The sequence below is a fragment of the Hetaerina americana genome, unplaced genomic scaffold (genome assembly GCF_022747635.1).
Source record: "Hetaerina americana unplaced genomic scaffold, ioHetAmer1.1.p SCAF_4, whole genome shotgun sequence".
Classification (NCBI taxonomy): domain Eukaryota; kingdom Metazoa; phylum Arthropoda; class Insecta; order Odonata; family Calopterygidae; genus Hetaerina; species Hetaerina americana.
Window position 1 is genome coordinate 59,938,881 of NW_027286985.1, and position 18,010 is coordinate 59,956,890.

At 39.8% G+C, this 18,010-nt stretch overlaps 1 protein-coding gene across 1 annotated transcript in view; it reads right to left on the reverse strand.

Moving 5' to 3' along the window:
- Nucleotides 1-1,175: 1,175 nt before the first annotated feature.
- Nucleotides 1,176-18,010, reverse strand: part of LOC139692232 (transmembrane channel-like protein) — a 63,377-nt gene continuing 46,542 nt past the window's right edge. The window contains exons 8-16 of the mRNA XM_071590300.1: nt 17,813-18,004; nt 16,413-16,661; nt 15,687-15,756; nt 13,064-15,083; nt 10,293-10,432; nt 10,021-10,187; nt 6,889-7,317; nt 3,793-4,097; nt 1,176-1,669 (exon numbers count right to left, since the gene is read on the reverse strand). Of these exons, the coding sequence (XP_071446401.1) occupies nt 1,176-1,669; nt 3,793-4,097; nt 6,889-7,317; nt 10,021-10,187; nt 10,293-10,432; nt 13,064-15,083; nt 15,687-15,756; nt 16,413-16,661; nt 17,813-18,004 (4,066 nt within the window). The remainder of the gene's footprint in view (nt 1,670-3,792; nt 4,098-6,888; nt 7,318-10,020; nt 10,188-10,292; nt 10,433-13,063; nt 15,084-15,686; nt 15,757-16,412; nt 16,662-17,812; nt 18,005-18,010) is intronic.

An 18,010-nucleotide genomic window follows, 5' to 3' on the forward strand; every position in this document is an offset into this window, starting at 1 on the left:
AAAACTAAATCCATATTTTAGAGACTCGGACCATGTACACATGGATAATATCTGGTTAGAACACCAATCATCAGAGGTTTCTACTTTATGCCCTAGGAAGCAGGATAGCTTCTTAGCACTGCCCTCTCCAAACAAGGTATCTGGTTCATTCCCACTTGGGACAAGGTTAGAATTTTTTTAAGTTAAATCTCAAATGCTTATGCTGTGCTCTTCTGTAAGCAGTGAGCATTTATCTCTCATTTACACTAATCTGGATTTCTGTCTGCATTACCCTTTTTCCACACCTTACCCCTTGAATTATGGGCATAAGAATCTTATGCCAAAGAATCATGATTAGTTGTAATCCAAGCCAACTCAATATTCCAAAAATTTAAAATAAATATTGTAGACATATTTCTCAGAAAACATTTAAACCGCCACTAAAGTCAAATCATGCTACAGTAAGTAACTGGATAAATGTGGTCTGCTGAGATGCATTTGAACTTAGGCATCGTTAAGCATACAATACACATTATTTGTCATCCCCTTCAAGTAAGCATTGTATCTAATCAGCAAAATTCATAGAGATACTTCATAATAGAAAATATTACCTTCATGACAAATTTTGTCAAGGCATAGTATTAATACATGAACTTTAAAGTTTTATAATAAATAGGTTGAAATTAAATTTGTCAAGAAATGAATTTATAAGAAATGGCTGGTCAACTATGGATTGAATTGAACAAACAAGCTTCACTTTCAAGTCCCATTCCAATGGGCCTATACGGAAACCTCCTTAGAAGGAGTAGACATTATTTCCTACATGGGTTGGAAACATGTTTAACAGCCTATAGCAAAAATGTCTGAAAATTTTTGTATAATGGTTCACTTTCAAGCTGCCACGCACATATACCTTCTTCTTGCCAGTCATAACTCTGATAACTTTTCATGCAGGCATATAAGCTGAATGTATGGACTCAAGTGTTGGTGCCTTTTGATGAGTTGTACAGCTTGTGGACGGGCAACGACTTCCGTGGACTCCCGAGATGCTTCAGGGTAAGGTTGCCACGTCTCCCTATTTAAGGGCTGCTGGGCTTTCCTAGTTTCCGAATCGGAAGGGACCCTTGATTGAGAGGCAAGGGGTGAACTTCCTGGGGGTACTAAACTCGGTCGCGCAAATCGTCCCTCCTCCCCGTTCACTCTACCCCCGCCGCCGAACCCTTGTCCTCGCTGTCGTGCTTTTCCGATTCCTGCGCCACTGCCTCCTCCTCCACGTCCATGGCCGAGTTAACGTAGGCGGCCGGCGGTGTGGGTGGGGTAGCCGCCGCGGATGGCGGCTGCTGCGGCTGGGCCTGCTGCGGGGTCCGCCGGCTGACCTCGTCGGCCGTACGGACGATGCGGATGAGAGGGATGTCGCCAGACCAGCAGGCGGAGGAGGAGGGCGAGTCGCCCACGGGGGGAGACGATTTCCCCCCGGTCTCCTCCATCTCAATTGGCTCCTCCTCATCCGCCTTGGGTCGCTTTAGGGCGGCGGCAACTACCCCCGCCAGTGTCGGTGGCCGGTGGCTCACCTGGCACGAGACGTCGCCGGTGGAACTCTGCTCCCCGCGGATTTCGCCGCACCTCGCGTTTGCCTCGTTATCCTGAGATTCCTTGATGGAGGAGGAGTCGCCCACTGCCGCGGATGGATCTGCTGTGTTAACAGAAAAACTCCGGTTAAAGCGCTACTAGGAGGGTGTCAGAAACTTATCGTTCGATTCGCTTCGAATGAAAAGGCAGAGTGCAGAGTTGTCAAATGTTGCACCTTTTGGCATCTGACTCGTTGAGCAGGTATAAATGCGACAATAGGCGAGATAATTTGGCACTTGTCAATTCATTCGTTTTGTATGATACGCGGACATTGTAGTCTAATTTCAAACTATACGAATATGGCTCCGTGAGCAAGTCAGTGGTGATAGGAGTGTAATATCATCGTCACAGCGGAATAATTTTCCCTCGAACTGTACGAGTCGAAACGTTTGGTAAAAGACGCCCGGTTTGTCTACCGGTCTGGTCAGTAATAATGGTGTTCATTTGTCACAACACGCGGGGGGAATAAAAGGAGCGATTCGCACTCCATCCGTTCATTACCTTAATACCGTAAGAGTCGGCCATTTATTTTATTTTTGAAATTTATGTTAGCACCCTGCAAGGCATCGCCAGGGTGTGTGGCAGGGGTTGAATACACACCAGACTAATTTTGACCCGAATATGGGCCCTACCGCGGTTGAACAACGTTATTATGATCCCCTATCGCTCGTGGAAAAAATTACATCTTAAATCTATCTGTTCTACACTTGATCTCTCTAATTTTATTGACATGACCTCTCCTACCGTAGTAAGATGGGGTAATAATGCATTTTCAACATGACTGCGAAAATAGACGCCTTTCAAATTTACTATATGCAAGAGCTTCAATCTGTAATTTAACCTTCGCTCCGTGGGTGCTTCCCAGCCTAGGTGCTCTAATATTTTGGATGTACTACAAAGTTTGCCATAACGTTTAACAAATCTAGCTCCTCCACGCTGCACGCGATCCAATTCGGAAATTAATCCAACTTCGTGAGGATCCCATATGCATGCAGCATATTCTAAATGAGGCATAACCAGCGAAAGCTAATGTATGTCTTTGACCTTTTCATCATATTTTCCGTGTTGCACCCAGGAGAGGTCATGAGTGAGGGTAACGCGTAGGTATTTAATGGAGTCTACACATTCCATTTCATTGTTCCCAATGCAGTAGGAGTTCACGAAGGAAATGCTCCTTTTACAATAATTTATCACTATTCTTTTTTTTAAGTTTTATTTTAATTGCCCAGTGTCGCAACAGCATTGTATAGCGTTCAGGTCGTCTGATAAAGCTGCTGTGTCCTCCGGATCACGAATATAACAGTAAACCATAGCATCGTCGGCAAATAATGGTAATTACTAGTGACTACGGAGTCAATTTCGTTAACGTAAAGTAGGAACAAAAAAGGTCCGATGACACTTCCCTGGGAAACGCCGGAAGTGACTTCTACTGCATTAGAGCTGACTTCATCCTTCACTACTCTTTGTACCCGACCATTCAAAAGGTCTTTAATCCAATCCAGGATATTTTTGTCGATGTCATAAGTTTCTAGCTTTGTGAGTGGTTTACCATGGGGTATTTTGTCGAAGGCTTTCTTAAAATCTAGAAAAACCGCGTCCACTGGAACATTGCTCTCCCCCGAAATAAGAATATCATAAACAAAAAGCGCAAGTTGTGTCTCGCAGGATCTACACTTTCGGAAACCGTGCTGATTTTCCATGAATAACTCCTATCGAGGTGTCTCACGATCGAACTAGCTAATGCGTTCCATAATTTATTTTTTTAAGACATAAAAATTGTATTAATTAAATACCCTCACTTAATGTACTTGTATTTAACCATAATTGCTTTTATTTTCACTTCCCCAGCATTTTACAGTGTAAGGTTCATGGCAGAGAACGTTTTCTTCAGTCTTAATTTCACTACTCTTATTCCACCCAAGCTGCGTAATTTTTCGGGTACCAGGTCTTCCTGGGAAACCATAACCGGCACAGGGAAAGGAACTGGCCCCCCTACCCTGATGTGTGAATTTCACACGCCGTCGGGCTTAGTACTGGGTGAACTCTACCATCACCTACCCAACCGACCTTCGGGTTGATTGCTGTGTTTTTGTTTTTTTTCTGATTAGACGAAATGCAATGCTATAATGTGAAATGACCAACATTCTGGCGGAGGACCAACCGATGTGTTTTCGATCTTCTCACCTGTCGCGTCCTTCTTTGCGAGCTTTCCCGGCGAGCCCCGGATGTTGGTGAGGCGGCCGATCAGGCCTCTCCACCCCGTGATCACGGGCACCACCGGCTTGTCTTCCGGCCCAGGTCCTCCGCTCATGCCCACCTCCCCTTCGCCTCCCTCCGGGAAGTCCTCTAGCGGGACGCCCAGAGCAGAGGTGTCGTCCGATGGGGCCCTGCCAGCCCTGGAACGCCTCCCCCTCCTCCCGGCACCCCTCCCATTGGCCATCCGGAACATCTTTCGCCTCTCCTCCGTTCTCTCCCGCCTCAGCTGCATCCTGGATGAAGTTAAACGGGAAGAACTTTAACTTCAGCTTCCGCAACGATTCGGTGACGCTGAGGTAGTTTTAGAGTGTTTGTTTATGGAGCAATGCCGTGAAAAACAGGAGAGCATTCATGTTGGCGATAGAAACAGAGAGACAAAACGTGACAGAAAAAAATCAGAAACAATTACTTCCCTCCTGAAGATGATCGCTACAACGCGAGAGAATTATTTAAGTCACAAAAATGTTCAATTCGATACGAAAATAAAATCAACCTCGGCATGAAATAGGTAGAAGTGGCGAATCTCGATATTAGAAGATTCATAGAACTAACATAGATCTAAATACCGATCAATTTGCAATTATTTCATTGCTTAAACCGGACAAAATCAAATGCTACAACAACGTCAACATAATTCCTCTTCTACATGATTCCATGTATGAATCTATAGAGACCTGTAAATGTGGCTTCAGTAAAAAACTATCTGGATGTTGACAAAAAGGTCATCATCTATTATACTGGAAGCTATATTAAACAAGAAGTAGCAGGTATAATTGGCGGTCCACGAGGACCTCAAATCACTTGCTTTTCAAATATTTTTCGAGTTTTACAAATTAGGAAAATGATACAAGCGGTACGAAGTTCGTCCCTAATAAGTCTCAACCAACTGGCGCTGGAATTAACTAGAATCGTGCTTTATATATATATATATATATACTATATATATATAATATATATATATTATATATATATTATATATATAATATATATATATAATATATATATATTATATATATATATTATATATAATATATATTTTATATATATATATATATATAATATATATATGTATTTCTCAATAAGAAATTGTAAGTGGTATACGAGGACATTCTAAATCGCATATTCTGTGAAAATTAAAATTGCTGGTACCCCTCCCATGGACGTGGCGGAAGGTTTGTACGTCCCAATGACTGCGCTGGTGGGAGCAATTATAATTGCTCCTGGTAGGGTCACCCATGCCAGATAGGTCGAAGGTTAGGAGCCAGACAAAAGGTAGTCCGCGCAACGTCTGTTCCTCAGTGAGGCGGCTGCAAAGGCGTCTCACCCCAGTGGTGTGGCCATTGAGTGATGGTATCACGTTAAAAACACTATTGAGGAAGGCAATGGGAAACCACCTCAAATATTAATCCCAAGACTTTCATGATGGGCAGTATAGAGTAAATGAGTCCGGGCAACTAAGGGACTGAATGGGCCGTGTCGTGCCCGGCAGCGGGAGGGACAAGGCTTCTGCGGTCGTCATCTCGCGAAACCCTTGCAAAGCAAAACCGACCACGGCAGCACAGAAGATGCAGAAGAAGAAGACCGCATCAGTTAAAATAGGTACTTGGAATGGTCGGACAGTTTTGAGGGCAGGAAAATTAGAGAATACCAAGTAAGAGAGGATAGTTAGAAGAAATCATAAGTTGACAGGTAAAATGGATGCAAAGCATATTGATCGGCAGTGGGATGCTGAGGATTGTGACAGATATATGGTCGTCTTTATTTTGGGGCGAGATTGAGACTATGGAGTCCCTTCTAACACTTAACCCCTCGTCGCACATTTGCAATATTAAACTTAAAGATAAACTACACAAATTGTGCATAAATAACAATAAAATTTATATATATATATATATATATATATATATATATATATATATATGTATACTATCTTAGGACTAACATACAGCAATGAAATTCATTAGTTGCCTGTTTAATTAATAACTTTAACACAAAATATACAATACACACTCACGCAATACATACAAACACTAAACATGCACATACCAATACATACAAACGATACTTGTTAAACAATAATCCTGGTTATATTTACAATCGCCAATACAAAGTACGATGCTCTTGCGAAAGAAAAAGGAAGGATCTCGAAGTCTGTTTGCAGCTGTATTTTCGCTGGTTGGTTTGCTGGGAAATTAGTGATTTATGAAGTGCGCGCTGGAATGATGGGAGAGATGGTGCATTAGTTATGACGGATGATAGCTGTATATGTGGAAGACGTTATTAAACAGGCATGGAAAGAGGTGGAGCTAGGAATGGAAGACAGCGTGGAATTCATAAAATTAATTAGGTTTACTGACGACCAGGATTTAGTTTGCCTGTTTTTAAGGGGTAGCAAGCATTGCTCAGTACGTTGGAAATTCAGTTGCATAAATATGGGATGAGAATAAATGTAAATAAAATAGGGTTATGCGGTTTTCCAGAAAGAGAGGCTAAGTTAAATGTTAAGAAAGGAGGTAATACTATAACAGGTGGAACAGTTTACGTATCGCGGAGGTGCTGTGGACAAAAATGGTCTAAGTAATAGGGACAAGAGAAGAAGAATTGCATTAGGCACAGAAGCGTTCATAAGGAGGGGAGAAATGATGACTGAGACGTTGAGTGAGGATGTTAAGAAAAGGCTCGTTGAAACTTTGATATGGAGCGTAGTTATGTACGGCGCGGAAACATGGTCACTGAAGCGGGATGATATACGTAAATTGGAGGCTTTTAAAATGTGGGTGTGGAGAAGGATTGAGAGGATGAAATGGACCGATACCAAAACAAACCAGGAAGTGTAGTAATGGTAGGGATGGAGAGGGGATTGTTGGGAGAAATCATAATGAGGCAGGGGAAATGCCCTCGCTCTCCCATCAATCAATAGAGGCCAAGTTGGGGGCTGGAATTCGGGGTCGGAATCAAACCTACTCGTACCGAGGGCATGAATTAGGCAGAGGACCGATTGATTGGGGGAGTAAGAGCACGTACCTGAGGTCGTCATTGGCTTCGCGAAGAGCGGCCGCCAGGGATACCAAGTAGGCCACTACAAGCACCAGCAGGACCAGGAGTGGAATGACGAGCGCGGGAGAGGACACGTAGTCGAGGACGGGCCGCAGCTGGTCGGGGAGGGCGGCCCGCACGGAGGAGGTGAAGAGTGAGGCGATGCGGTCGCGGCCTGCGAACGGGCCGCAGTGCCACGAGGGCTCAACCCAGACGAGGGCGTAGCCGACCGGGAGGGCGCACAGGAAGAGCATGGTGAGCAGCAGAGCCAGGTAGAAGTTGTTGGAGCGGGACGCCCGGAACACCACGTCGTGAGGCACGTTGCACGTGAGCACGATCCACGAGCGGACGTATAGAACGATGGCCAGCTTGGCGAGGTTTAGGGCGGGCAGACCGGGCGAGAAGAACATGCCCATCCTGAGGGATTGAAAACGGCGGCGAAAGTAAGCCCCAGAACTCAGTGGAGGGCGTACCAATATCTCCACAATTAGCGAGTCCTTCGAACATAATGCACAGCACACGAATAAAAAACATTTCTCAAAGCAACAATACAAACCAATTTACAATTGAAATCTGAAAACAGTCGTGTGCAAACTTTATGTAATTTGGGCATGTCTATGTGACGATCTAAGGATATACGTAAATACCCTATCAATTCGTTTTGTGTGCAACAAATAAAAATCGATTCGTCATTTCTGCGTCATTTTCCGTGTTGTTTTTTTGCATGTGGTATTTTTCCTTTTTACGGTTGGTGACCTAACACCCCCCGCCACACGCCCTTGCGGCGGCTTGCGGGGTATTATGTAGATGTAGATGTAGATTTCTAAGAGATACACTATTGAAATAAAGGTAGTGACTTGGTAATTTAACTCACACTATTTAAAACACGACCTAGGTGTCGATGTTGGACGGCGTCATCAAGTATGTGCAATACTATTGTGTAAACTAGTGCAAAAGAAAAGTAGCTTACATTTTCATTCTTTGGGCCTGATCGTAGTGATAACTGGGGGTTTCATTTTTTTAAATCTAATTATACATTGCGCGAATTTTTGTCGAAACATTATAACAGGTGTTTTGGGTATTTTTGGTGAACATGTTTTGATCGATGGCATAACTAATAGTAGTAGTATTAAGGGGAGGCGACCGACTGCTGGGGTCATTTGTGCCGTAGGGGATGGAAAGGAAAGGATGAAGGGTGGAGAGAAACCCGGCGTCGGCATTAGCCTACTCTTTACGAAAGGCGCCAAGGGGTCCGCAGCTTAACGTCCCATCCAACGGATGGCGTACTCACTCAAAGTGCCCTCCACAAAGCACCTGAAGTAGGGATCGAGATACCTCTGAAAAATATTCAACATTGATTCGGGGATTTGAACCCGAGCCCTCTGGGTGGGAAGCCAGTACGGTAGCAACCGCACCAATCCCGATCCCCTGGAATAACTTATATTTGCTTGATTGATTGATTTTCACCTACCATCTACTTCTCCATCTCTGCATGAGTGTAAACACGCCGTCCCAGCATGAACATTATTTCATACCCATTTAAACACCTCATTTCAACATCGCGTCCCTAAGGATGTGGAGGATGACCTGGGATCACCGAGGTTGCTATTTATTAAATCTAAGTATGAATCGAGTATTCAGATCTTCAAAAACTGAGCAAACTATCCCCATTGGTCTAAGTTAACCGGGGGCGGTGTCTTTATTTGCATCAGCAGGGCTGAGGAAATTCCAGGTAATGGTTGTGAAATCGTTGGGTGCTCAATTGAAAGCCCTCGATCCAAAATAATTTATATGTATATGTATTTTACAGGCCGCGGGACGATAAAGATAATTCAATACTAGAATTATATCAGCAAATCAAAGGTTTCTTATCCCAATACAATGATCTTAAGGCTATAGTCGGTGGAGATTTCAATGTTCCATCAATTGACTGGAGCATATATAGTTTTAAAACGGGGGTAAAGACAAAGATATCTGCGTGTTGCTATTGAATTCGTTTACGTTGAACTCTATCCAGTTATGTTGAAATCAACTTGTCACTTCAGCAACTAGGGGCGATAATATTCTTGATTTGCTAGTGACCAGCATACCTGAGAAAGTCTAAACTATAGAAACTATAAAATGAATTAGTGACCACAGGGAAGTAAATGCTAAGTTTTTGCTACATGGGGTCAGAACTAAGAATCCTAAAAGAAAAATTTACTTATTTTATAATAGGAATTATAATGGCCTAAATTGCGTGCTACAGAGCCTACTTGCAAATTTTAAGAAAGATAGTAATCACCAAAATATTGAGGATACGTGGAATCACTTCCTAGAAATTATGCACTCAGCAGTCAACAAGTTCATTCCCAGTAAATTTATAAAATATAACACGGAACATAAATGGTACAATGTTGATGTTAGGAAAGCATTGCGACGTCAAAGGTTATGTCACGTCAAGATGAGACAAAATGAATAGGATCACTTAAAATTGCAAGATATCTAAGGGCAAATGCAAAGAAGGAATTTCGGAAAGCGTTAAGCAAATTCAAAAGGAAAAGATAAGTAGAAAATTGGCACATTTCTATCCTGAATTGATAACAATCATCAGATAATTGACCATCTGAGAACCTAGTCAACTATGCTGAAAAATTAACTGATTATTCAGTTGATAGTTAATGGATGGTTATCCAAATTCAATTTCATGTTCAGGCTTTGTCAGATAAATTCTCACCATTCAATGGTTTTCTTAGGAACAGCTATTGCCTATGTCAGGGATAACTTGGTATCATTTATTCCTCTCTGTGTCTTCATTGATTCTGATTCTCTGGGAAGGCTCATAACAGCTTGATCTCAGCAGAGAATTCCTTGTGGCACAAACTCATTGATAGCTTTCGTTTCACAGCTATCCAAATGACTAAGAACCAAGTACTGCTAAATGGCCAAGTGAGCATCTAACTTGAGGCAATAAGTAATCCTTTTAAATTTGATTGTGCTGCATGTAACAATGAGATATAGCTATTTTGTAAAGATTCAAAATCATATGCTCTCTCTGTAGAAAACAACTCAATATGAAATCTTTTGAGTTAAAATGTACCTGATGATGGAAATTAAAAAAAAAAAATGCTTTGGACTCACCATACCATTCCTTGGTTATAGACTAGGTGCAAAATATTTTCTGCGATTTTGAAGTCACCATATTGTGGAAACTGCTTTTCAAGGTCCCAACACCAACAATGGTTCATGATTCTAACAAACAATGCTCTCACGAAGTCCACCAAAAACGTTGAAGCAATCGTCAGAACCTTGAAATTCAAAAGGGAAAATATTGCTTAATTCAAAAATCAAAGCATTATATTTCAGCTTTATATCTAAAGAAAATATCAATTATGTTTTGCCTGGTACCTTACCAGATCCATTACAGTCAATTTTACTAATTCTTGTCCAAACATTGTCTCCCAGCATAAGCGTTTAAGCTTCTTCCTTATTTCCAGTCTAGAATCATTAGCTAATTGGCAGCTGACATTTCTTTTTGGAACCACTGGACAGACTGAAATAAAATATTTCCAGAAGGGGCTTGAGAATATATTTAAAATACTCCGGGATGACTCATTAAAAACAATTAGATAGGTGCATATTGTATAAGTATGTTTTGCTATGTAATTTACCTGGAAAAAACCTTGAACTCTTTTTCCTAAGTAAACTCTTACAGTAGGTACATTAGGTATATTCATTAAGAGGATAACTTTAATTTTTAAATTATATATAAAACCAATATTTTTCTAAAAATAAACCCGTTACCCTTCAAAAAGCTTTTAATCTTTGCTGCTTATGAAAATACAATGTACATACTACCTTGATCAAAAATTTCCCGGAATTTATTCAGAAAATTAAAAATACAAGTTTATCCATCTAAATCTATATTGTCCCCTTCAAAGTAATCCCCATCGACTGCAACACACTTATGCCAGCGCTTGATCCAATCCTCGAAACATTTTTTATATTCGGTTTTCGGTATGTCCATCAGTGCTTCCTGCGATTTTTCCATTACTTCCTCTCGGCTGCTAAAACGCGTTCCCCGTAATGGTTTTTTAACTCGATTGAACAGAAAGAAGTCACAGGGAGCCAAATCAGGTGAATTCGGTGGCTGTTGGATGGTATTTGTTGCATTTTTCGTCAAAAAATTACGAATAATGATAGCACTGTGCGACGGTGCGTTATCATGGTGCAAAATCCACGAGTTTTCTGCCCACATTTCTGGTCTCTTTCGGCGAATTGCTTCACGCAAACGTCTCATAACGCCCAAATAATACTCTTTGTTTACTGTCTGGCCTTCTGGCAAAAATTCATGATGCACTACACCGTTGTAATCCATGAAAACCGTCAGCATTGCCTTCTTTTTTGACTGAAAACGACGTGGTTTTTTTGGTCTCGGCTCATTTGGTGAACGCCATTCACTTGCCTGATGTCTGGATTGCGTGTCGTACTCATAAACCCACGTCTCGTCTCCAGTAATGATCCTTTTGATGAAAGTGGGATCGGATTCAGCCTCGCAAATCATGTCTTTTGCGACGTCAACACGGTCTCTTTTTTGCATGAAATTGAGGTCTTTTGGAACCAACTTTGCTGCTACACGACGGAAACCCAAATCATTAACCACAATGTCTTGGGCGGATCCATAGGCAATGTTCAAGTCCTCCACTATTTCTCTGATGGTTAATTTGCGGTTATTGACCAACATTTCTTTTACTTTATCAATTTTTTCACCGACTTTCGATGTCGATGGTCTGCCACTGCGTTCATCATCTTCGATTGACTCACGACCACTTCTGAACCGCTCGTGCCACTGGTAAACGACCGTTTTTTTTAGAGAATCGTTGCCGAAACACTTTTCCAACATTTCCAACGTCCGTGCGCCACTAAATCCGTTTTTTACGCAAAATTTAATACAAGTTCGTTGTGTCAAATTTAAATCCATTTCTGCAATTGTAAAAAATCGCCAACACACACAGAGATAGATGTACTCTTGGCTACGTAACTTTTGCAAATGTCAAGTTATGACACTAAGATTTAAAGGGAATATCAACAACAGATGTACCAATTTAACAAAAAAAACAGAACTCAAATCGGAACGATGGGAGCGCCACACGGTGGTTATTCCGGGAACTTTTTGATCAAGGTAGTATACTATATACATAATACATCACACAAATTAGTACTCTCAATTAGATTAAAAAGATGCTCGTTTCCTTATAACTCTGATTAGAGGGATCAATTTCTAAATTATCATTTAAAAAAACCATTCATGAAAATATGTACACAAATAGTCACCAATTTTTAACTGTGTATAAGAATCTGCAAAAGAAATAAGCCATTCTATTATTCATTATGTCATACTGCCTAAAGTAAGAGAGTTGATTATGCGACAGTGTTTAACATTGAAGTAGAAAATTACAAAAACTAAACAATTAATTGTCTTGATTTAAACTCAGAAATGAAAATAAAGTATTAGACACTATTATTATTATTTTAACATGTAAGTGAATGGAATCAAGAAAGTAAAGTACAATAATGTGTATTGTCAGAATCCATCAAAAACCTGCCCTATGGTGGTAGACTACTGCTGGATAATAAATTCAATGTCTTTTAGATACCCCTACATTATGTAAAACAAATGTAGTCAATAGGTACCCTGTATAGGGTTGGACTTAGAGATTTTCGGTTCTCATGGACATTATGGTAGCCACTTAGAAATTTGTTCTTCATTGAAAACTTATAGTGACCATCTTAAGTGTTGAGAAATCTCTTAGTGTTGAGAAATCGGTTGTCATTAAATAAATTGATGATAATAAATGTAACCTTATTTTCCTAGCATGCCACTGCACATTTTTATGGTAAATTTTCTGTAGAATATAGTATGCTTAGTAGTACACACCACCTAGCATATTCTACAGTACCTCGGGCATGCGCTGTAGAGGGAAATCAATGCTATCATTGTAACACATAATTTAGTGTGTATTAGTCAAGTAATGATATTTTTCCACACATTGGAAAATTTATTTTCATTAAAAATCATTTAAAAAGGATATATGATTTGTATTAAAAGGAGACTTGGATCCTTTGTAATTGAAAGATAAGGCAAGAATATTTTTTGGCAAATTTATTTGAAAAAAGAAATTACCTGTTGGCATTGCTGAAGGTTGAGTACTTGTAATGGCTTTTTCCAATGAATTATCACTGGTATTTAGAGGGCCTGCTGAAGGGCATTGAGTGACACTGCAGTTTATCGCCTTGTGGTCTGCATCCTGCATAACAGATGCTGAACCATTTAAGCTCTTTTCCTTGCATAGTGCGGTGAAACACTGCTCTCCTTTGTTGAATCCCATGCTTTTTGTGAGATTGCCAACATGAATTGTGTCCCTCCATGCAGAAATCAACTCAAAAATCCTACTTTCATCTTTCTTCAACAGTTTTTCGGTCATCAGTTTACTGTCCTCTCCCCTTGAAACAAGGATTGCTGCAGTCAAGAGTATTGTTAACACATGACTGACCAGCAATGTTCTTGCATGGTTCTGGAGTTCATGGAGATTACTCCCTGCCTGAGTCGTTGATCTGGCTGATTTATTCAAGTGTTCTACATCCAGTGAATCATTCACTCCACTTTCTGATTCCTCAAAATCAGAGCCAAAGTCAGGGGTGGTGGTGGAACTTGGTGCAGTTTCTAGTGTATATTTTGGGTCCAATTTCAGCAGTGGGATTGGGATATCTAAATCACCGGGTGAAGCAGTCCAGACATTTCCACCCAACATACTTTCAGTGCTTGCACTAAATAGGGCTGAAAAATCTATTAACGAAGAATTCTGTTTCAGGTTGTAGTCAGCTGTTATTGCTTCAGTCAACTTGTTGATTTCAATGTAAAAGTCATCTAAAAAGGAATCATCACTTGCACTGCTGGTATGCTGGCCTGTGTCAAATGTCTTTGCTGTTGTTTCAGTTGGGTAAAGCCCTACTGTTGAGTTCACTTCCTCAGAAAACCAAGTCTCATTATCTACAGTTATAGTGGTCCAATTTTTAACAAAGGCATCTTCGGTGATATCTTCAGGCAGGAAGGTATTATTTTCTGTGGTTGAATTTATAGTTACACTTGAATCAAATAAAGTAGTATCTTCTTCAGCCGTGTATGATATAGTAAGACTGGTATTAACGGAAGGAAAAGTTGTTTCAGGTGTGAAAGTCATTGCATCAGTTTCCATTTCAGTTTCAGTAACGGTAACATTTATTGTATTGGTGGAAAAATCTGTGGTTGAAGCTGACTCAGAAAAATCAGACAAGGTACTAGTGCCATTGAAATCATCATCTCCAGACATAGGCACACTTGCATTGTCAAAACTACTCTGTTCATCCACTGTATCATTGTATATCCCAAAGGTCATGGATGTGAAATTATTTATTTTGTCTAATGTACTGTCTGTCATTGGAGCGTCTGTTTCATTGAACATTGAATCTGTCACATTGCTAAGCAAAGGATCAAAAGTAGAGGATGGTATCTTATCACTCACATCTAGTGTGGATTCCTGAGATGTGGTTGAAAAGGAAGTGGCATGAACTTTTTCTGTAGGCCAAGGAGTTATTGTATCATTCAACTCATATCCTGATGAAACTTTTGGTGATGGTGTAGACACTAAGTCTGTTATTCTTTTCACTTCACTTTCCCAATATTCAGTGCTGAGGCTTTCATCAAAAGTATAGTTAGTTGTTGATGAAAGAGCTGGCAGTGATGGGGTAGGACCTTCTGTTGGAAGAGTTGTCTTTGTCACCATGTCATGGCGGAAAACTATTTTGAGAAAAATTGGTACTAAAGTTGTGGTGACGTTGACTAGTAGTGAAATAATATCCTTTTCACTTGTCACATTCGTGGAATACTGCACTGTAGTAGTTTCAATGATGCAGTCAACTAAGTCTTTGAAACACTGTGGAGACATGGTCAGTGACAGTGAAGCATTAGCTAAACTTGACACTTCTAGCAGAGAAGTTGCTATCACATCTGCCGCCATTTCTCCATTTTCAACGGGAAGGTTTGAAGAAAAGTTGGTTGGCACAGAAGTAATGTTGGACCCAATCCCAGGATACACATTTTCTCTTTCAATAAAGGGTATGGCAGTTGAGCTGATATTTTGTTTCAGATCTTGCAAGTCTTTAGTCTGGAAAGAACAAATATCAAAATGTTGAACCAGTTTTAAATGGTAACCAAGATAGGGTAACTTAATATTGGAACTCATAGTAGCTGATATGTTTATGGAGTACCTACTAAAGATCGTTTGAGCAATCTGACTAACCCATATTAAGGTAATAAACATAGCTAAATATTTTCTTTTTTGATTAGGTACCCTTGATTAGGCACTCATTCTTACTGATATCTCCACTAACTCATGTCATATAATTGTACACATTTTCCTCCTTTTTCTTGACCAAACAATGGCATAATATGCTGTAATGAGGGAAGTCCAGAGTTTCAGAGGAACTATGGAGTGTAGAAGTGAAACCAAATACAAGCCTCTAAAAGTTTACATTATTTAAATTTCCTTTGTTGGTACAAGGGGCTTGAGAATTCTCTTGTCCACTTTTACCGCGGGTAGTCACTGAAACTCAAGTCATTCAAGTGTCCTCTGTATTATTTCTCTTGGAATAAATATAATCACAGATCCTACCAATCACATTTATCAACAATTATCCCACTGTCTACTGTCAGTATATCAAACCAGGGAAAGATTAATAGCATTGCTTAAATTGATAGCACTACTTACCATATTGCTAATTTTTCCAAAGAGTGCAAATATTAAAGTATATAAATTCAGTAAATTGAGCACCATGATTCTGAAAAGAAAATGATTCTTATTAGCTATATCCAAATCATTCAAACACACTTATAATTATTGTAAACATAATTCAAGTGAAATAGTCATGTGCATTTCAAAAGAAGCAACCATATTTGGTGTCTTAAAATACATTTAAAATAACCAACTAAAGATAACTAAAAATACTGTTAGTTATTTTTTGAGGATCATGCTTTTATACTCTGGCTTAAGTCTTTATTAATACATCCTGCATAGTTATAGTTGGGATAAAGTTTGATCATACATGACTCACAAAAGTCATGCCAATGGAAACTAGAACTAGGTACTAATGTGGTCTTAAAGTTGATAAAAATTAGCTTATCATTTACTTCTGATGGAGGATATGTAGTGCTTCATAACAGTCATCAAATAGACTGCTAACAGTAATTGAAGTTCATGAATGAAATATCTTTTTTTTGACGTAATTCAAGGGAGGGTAGTAAGAAATGTATTAGCCTAAAGCAAGATCCAGGCAAATTATTAATGGAAAATGCCCATGAGATATTTTTATGCTAAAAATTATTCAAATTTTTGTTTCTGTGTAATTCATGTATAACAGCCTACTCACTCAGACAATTGTATTGTGATCAAAGCCCTGATGCATTTTTAGATTGGATATAGCTCCTCCTTGCTCACCTGGCCAGCTGAATTCTCAGCTGCTTCCTAGGGTGGTAGCTTTCAAGGAAGCCAATGAGTTCAAAGAGAATGGGGAATGCAACAGATATGAGCGACAGCACGACAGTGATCTCATTTTGTCGCCACCAGGAATCTTTGACAGTGGCCTTCGTAGATCTCTGCACCACTAGCACCACAGCATAAGCAGAGGAGGCCAGTAGTAAGAGCACCATAAAGTTGACCAGGACACGGAGTGCAATCACCTTCCAGCTAAAATGGTGGTATGAGTCCACTTTCAGGGTTTCAATGGTTTCAACACTTAATCCTTATCAATGCCAAGGTGGCTTTCGAGTGTTATAGCATATGGGGCTCAACATTTTCCTCACATTGCAGAATCTTCCTTCAGGTGTAACTTCAGTCTCAAAGATGTTCAACAACACATGGGAGAAAGATGAGCCAAATAATGCTCCACATGCAATAACACAACAAAGCCACCTAGAATTTTAGTCTAAATAAATAAAGTGTAAAATCCGAGATTTTCTGAAATCCCCCAGAGTAGTTGGTCAAAAGAAAGAACATACAAATTAAGTAAGCTTGAAATGAACTAAAAATTCTGGTTTATCCTGGAGGAAAAATATAGTATTCCCTGGAAAATACAATAGGCTGTATAAACATGATATGTTTGAGTTTTAGATAAGCTTTTAGAGCTATGATATGGTAGTAAAGAAAAGAGGGGAGATGATTGATAGCTGGGTTACTTTAATATTTGAGTGAATAATTAGGGGTAGGCAGAATTTTTGAGAGTGGAGGAAGGGGGGAGAGAAACCAGGAATGAGCATTGGTCTATGATCATCATAATCATTGAGGGGTCTAAAGTTAAGCATCCAATATGATGGATTAAGAGTTAATTATGAAGTGCTTTCTTCAAAAAATCCAAGGAGAACTCAATATATGGATTTTCTTTTTACTTGTTTCCAATTATATCAGTTCCATCAAATATACACAATTAATAGGTAAATTGTGTGGCTTTGAAATATTACCAAAGATATTTTTAAAAAGAATTCTGTCTCTTTTAGATGAAATGATGTTACTTTTTCTGAGCTTATATATGTTAGTTGGTTCTGAATTAAACAACGCATTGACATTGATTATCCATTAGCATTTTGGCTGACGTTTATAAAATAAATTAAAAATACCAGTAACATTTTGACTTTTTCCATTAGTTTGTGATTATAAACTACTTCAAAGGTAGACAAGTTAAAAGCTAATGTCAACAAAAAATGCTGACTATTTTAATACTGCCATTAATAAAGGCAGATCTCAAAACTGTGGGAGAAAGCTTATAGTTGCTATTGAGTTGGTTTCAATGAGGGTTATGCATGGATTTTGAATGGCAGTAGTGTTGGATGTGGCATTCATACTTCCTGGTGTCCTTCTGTTTCTCCCTCTCCTCAAGCAGCACCTCCTTGAATCCAAGGATGATGGATGCAACACGATTGTGTGCTGTCTCAGCATTGCCAATCATGTAATCCCAGCCAGTGAATAACTTCCATGAGAAAACACATTCATCATCCTTCTCGGAGAGCTTGCTCATGCGAGAGTTTTCGGCCATTCTTGTA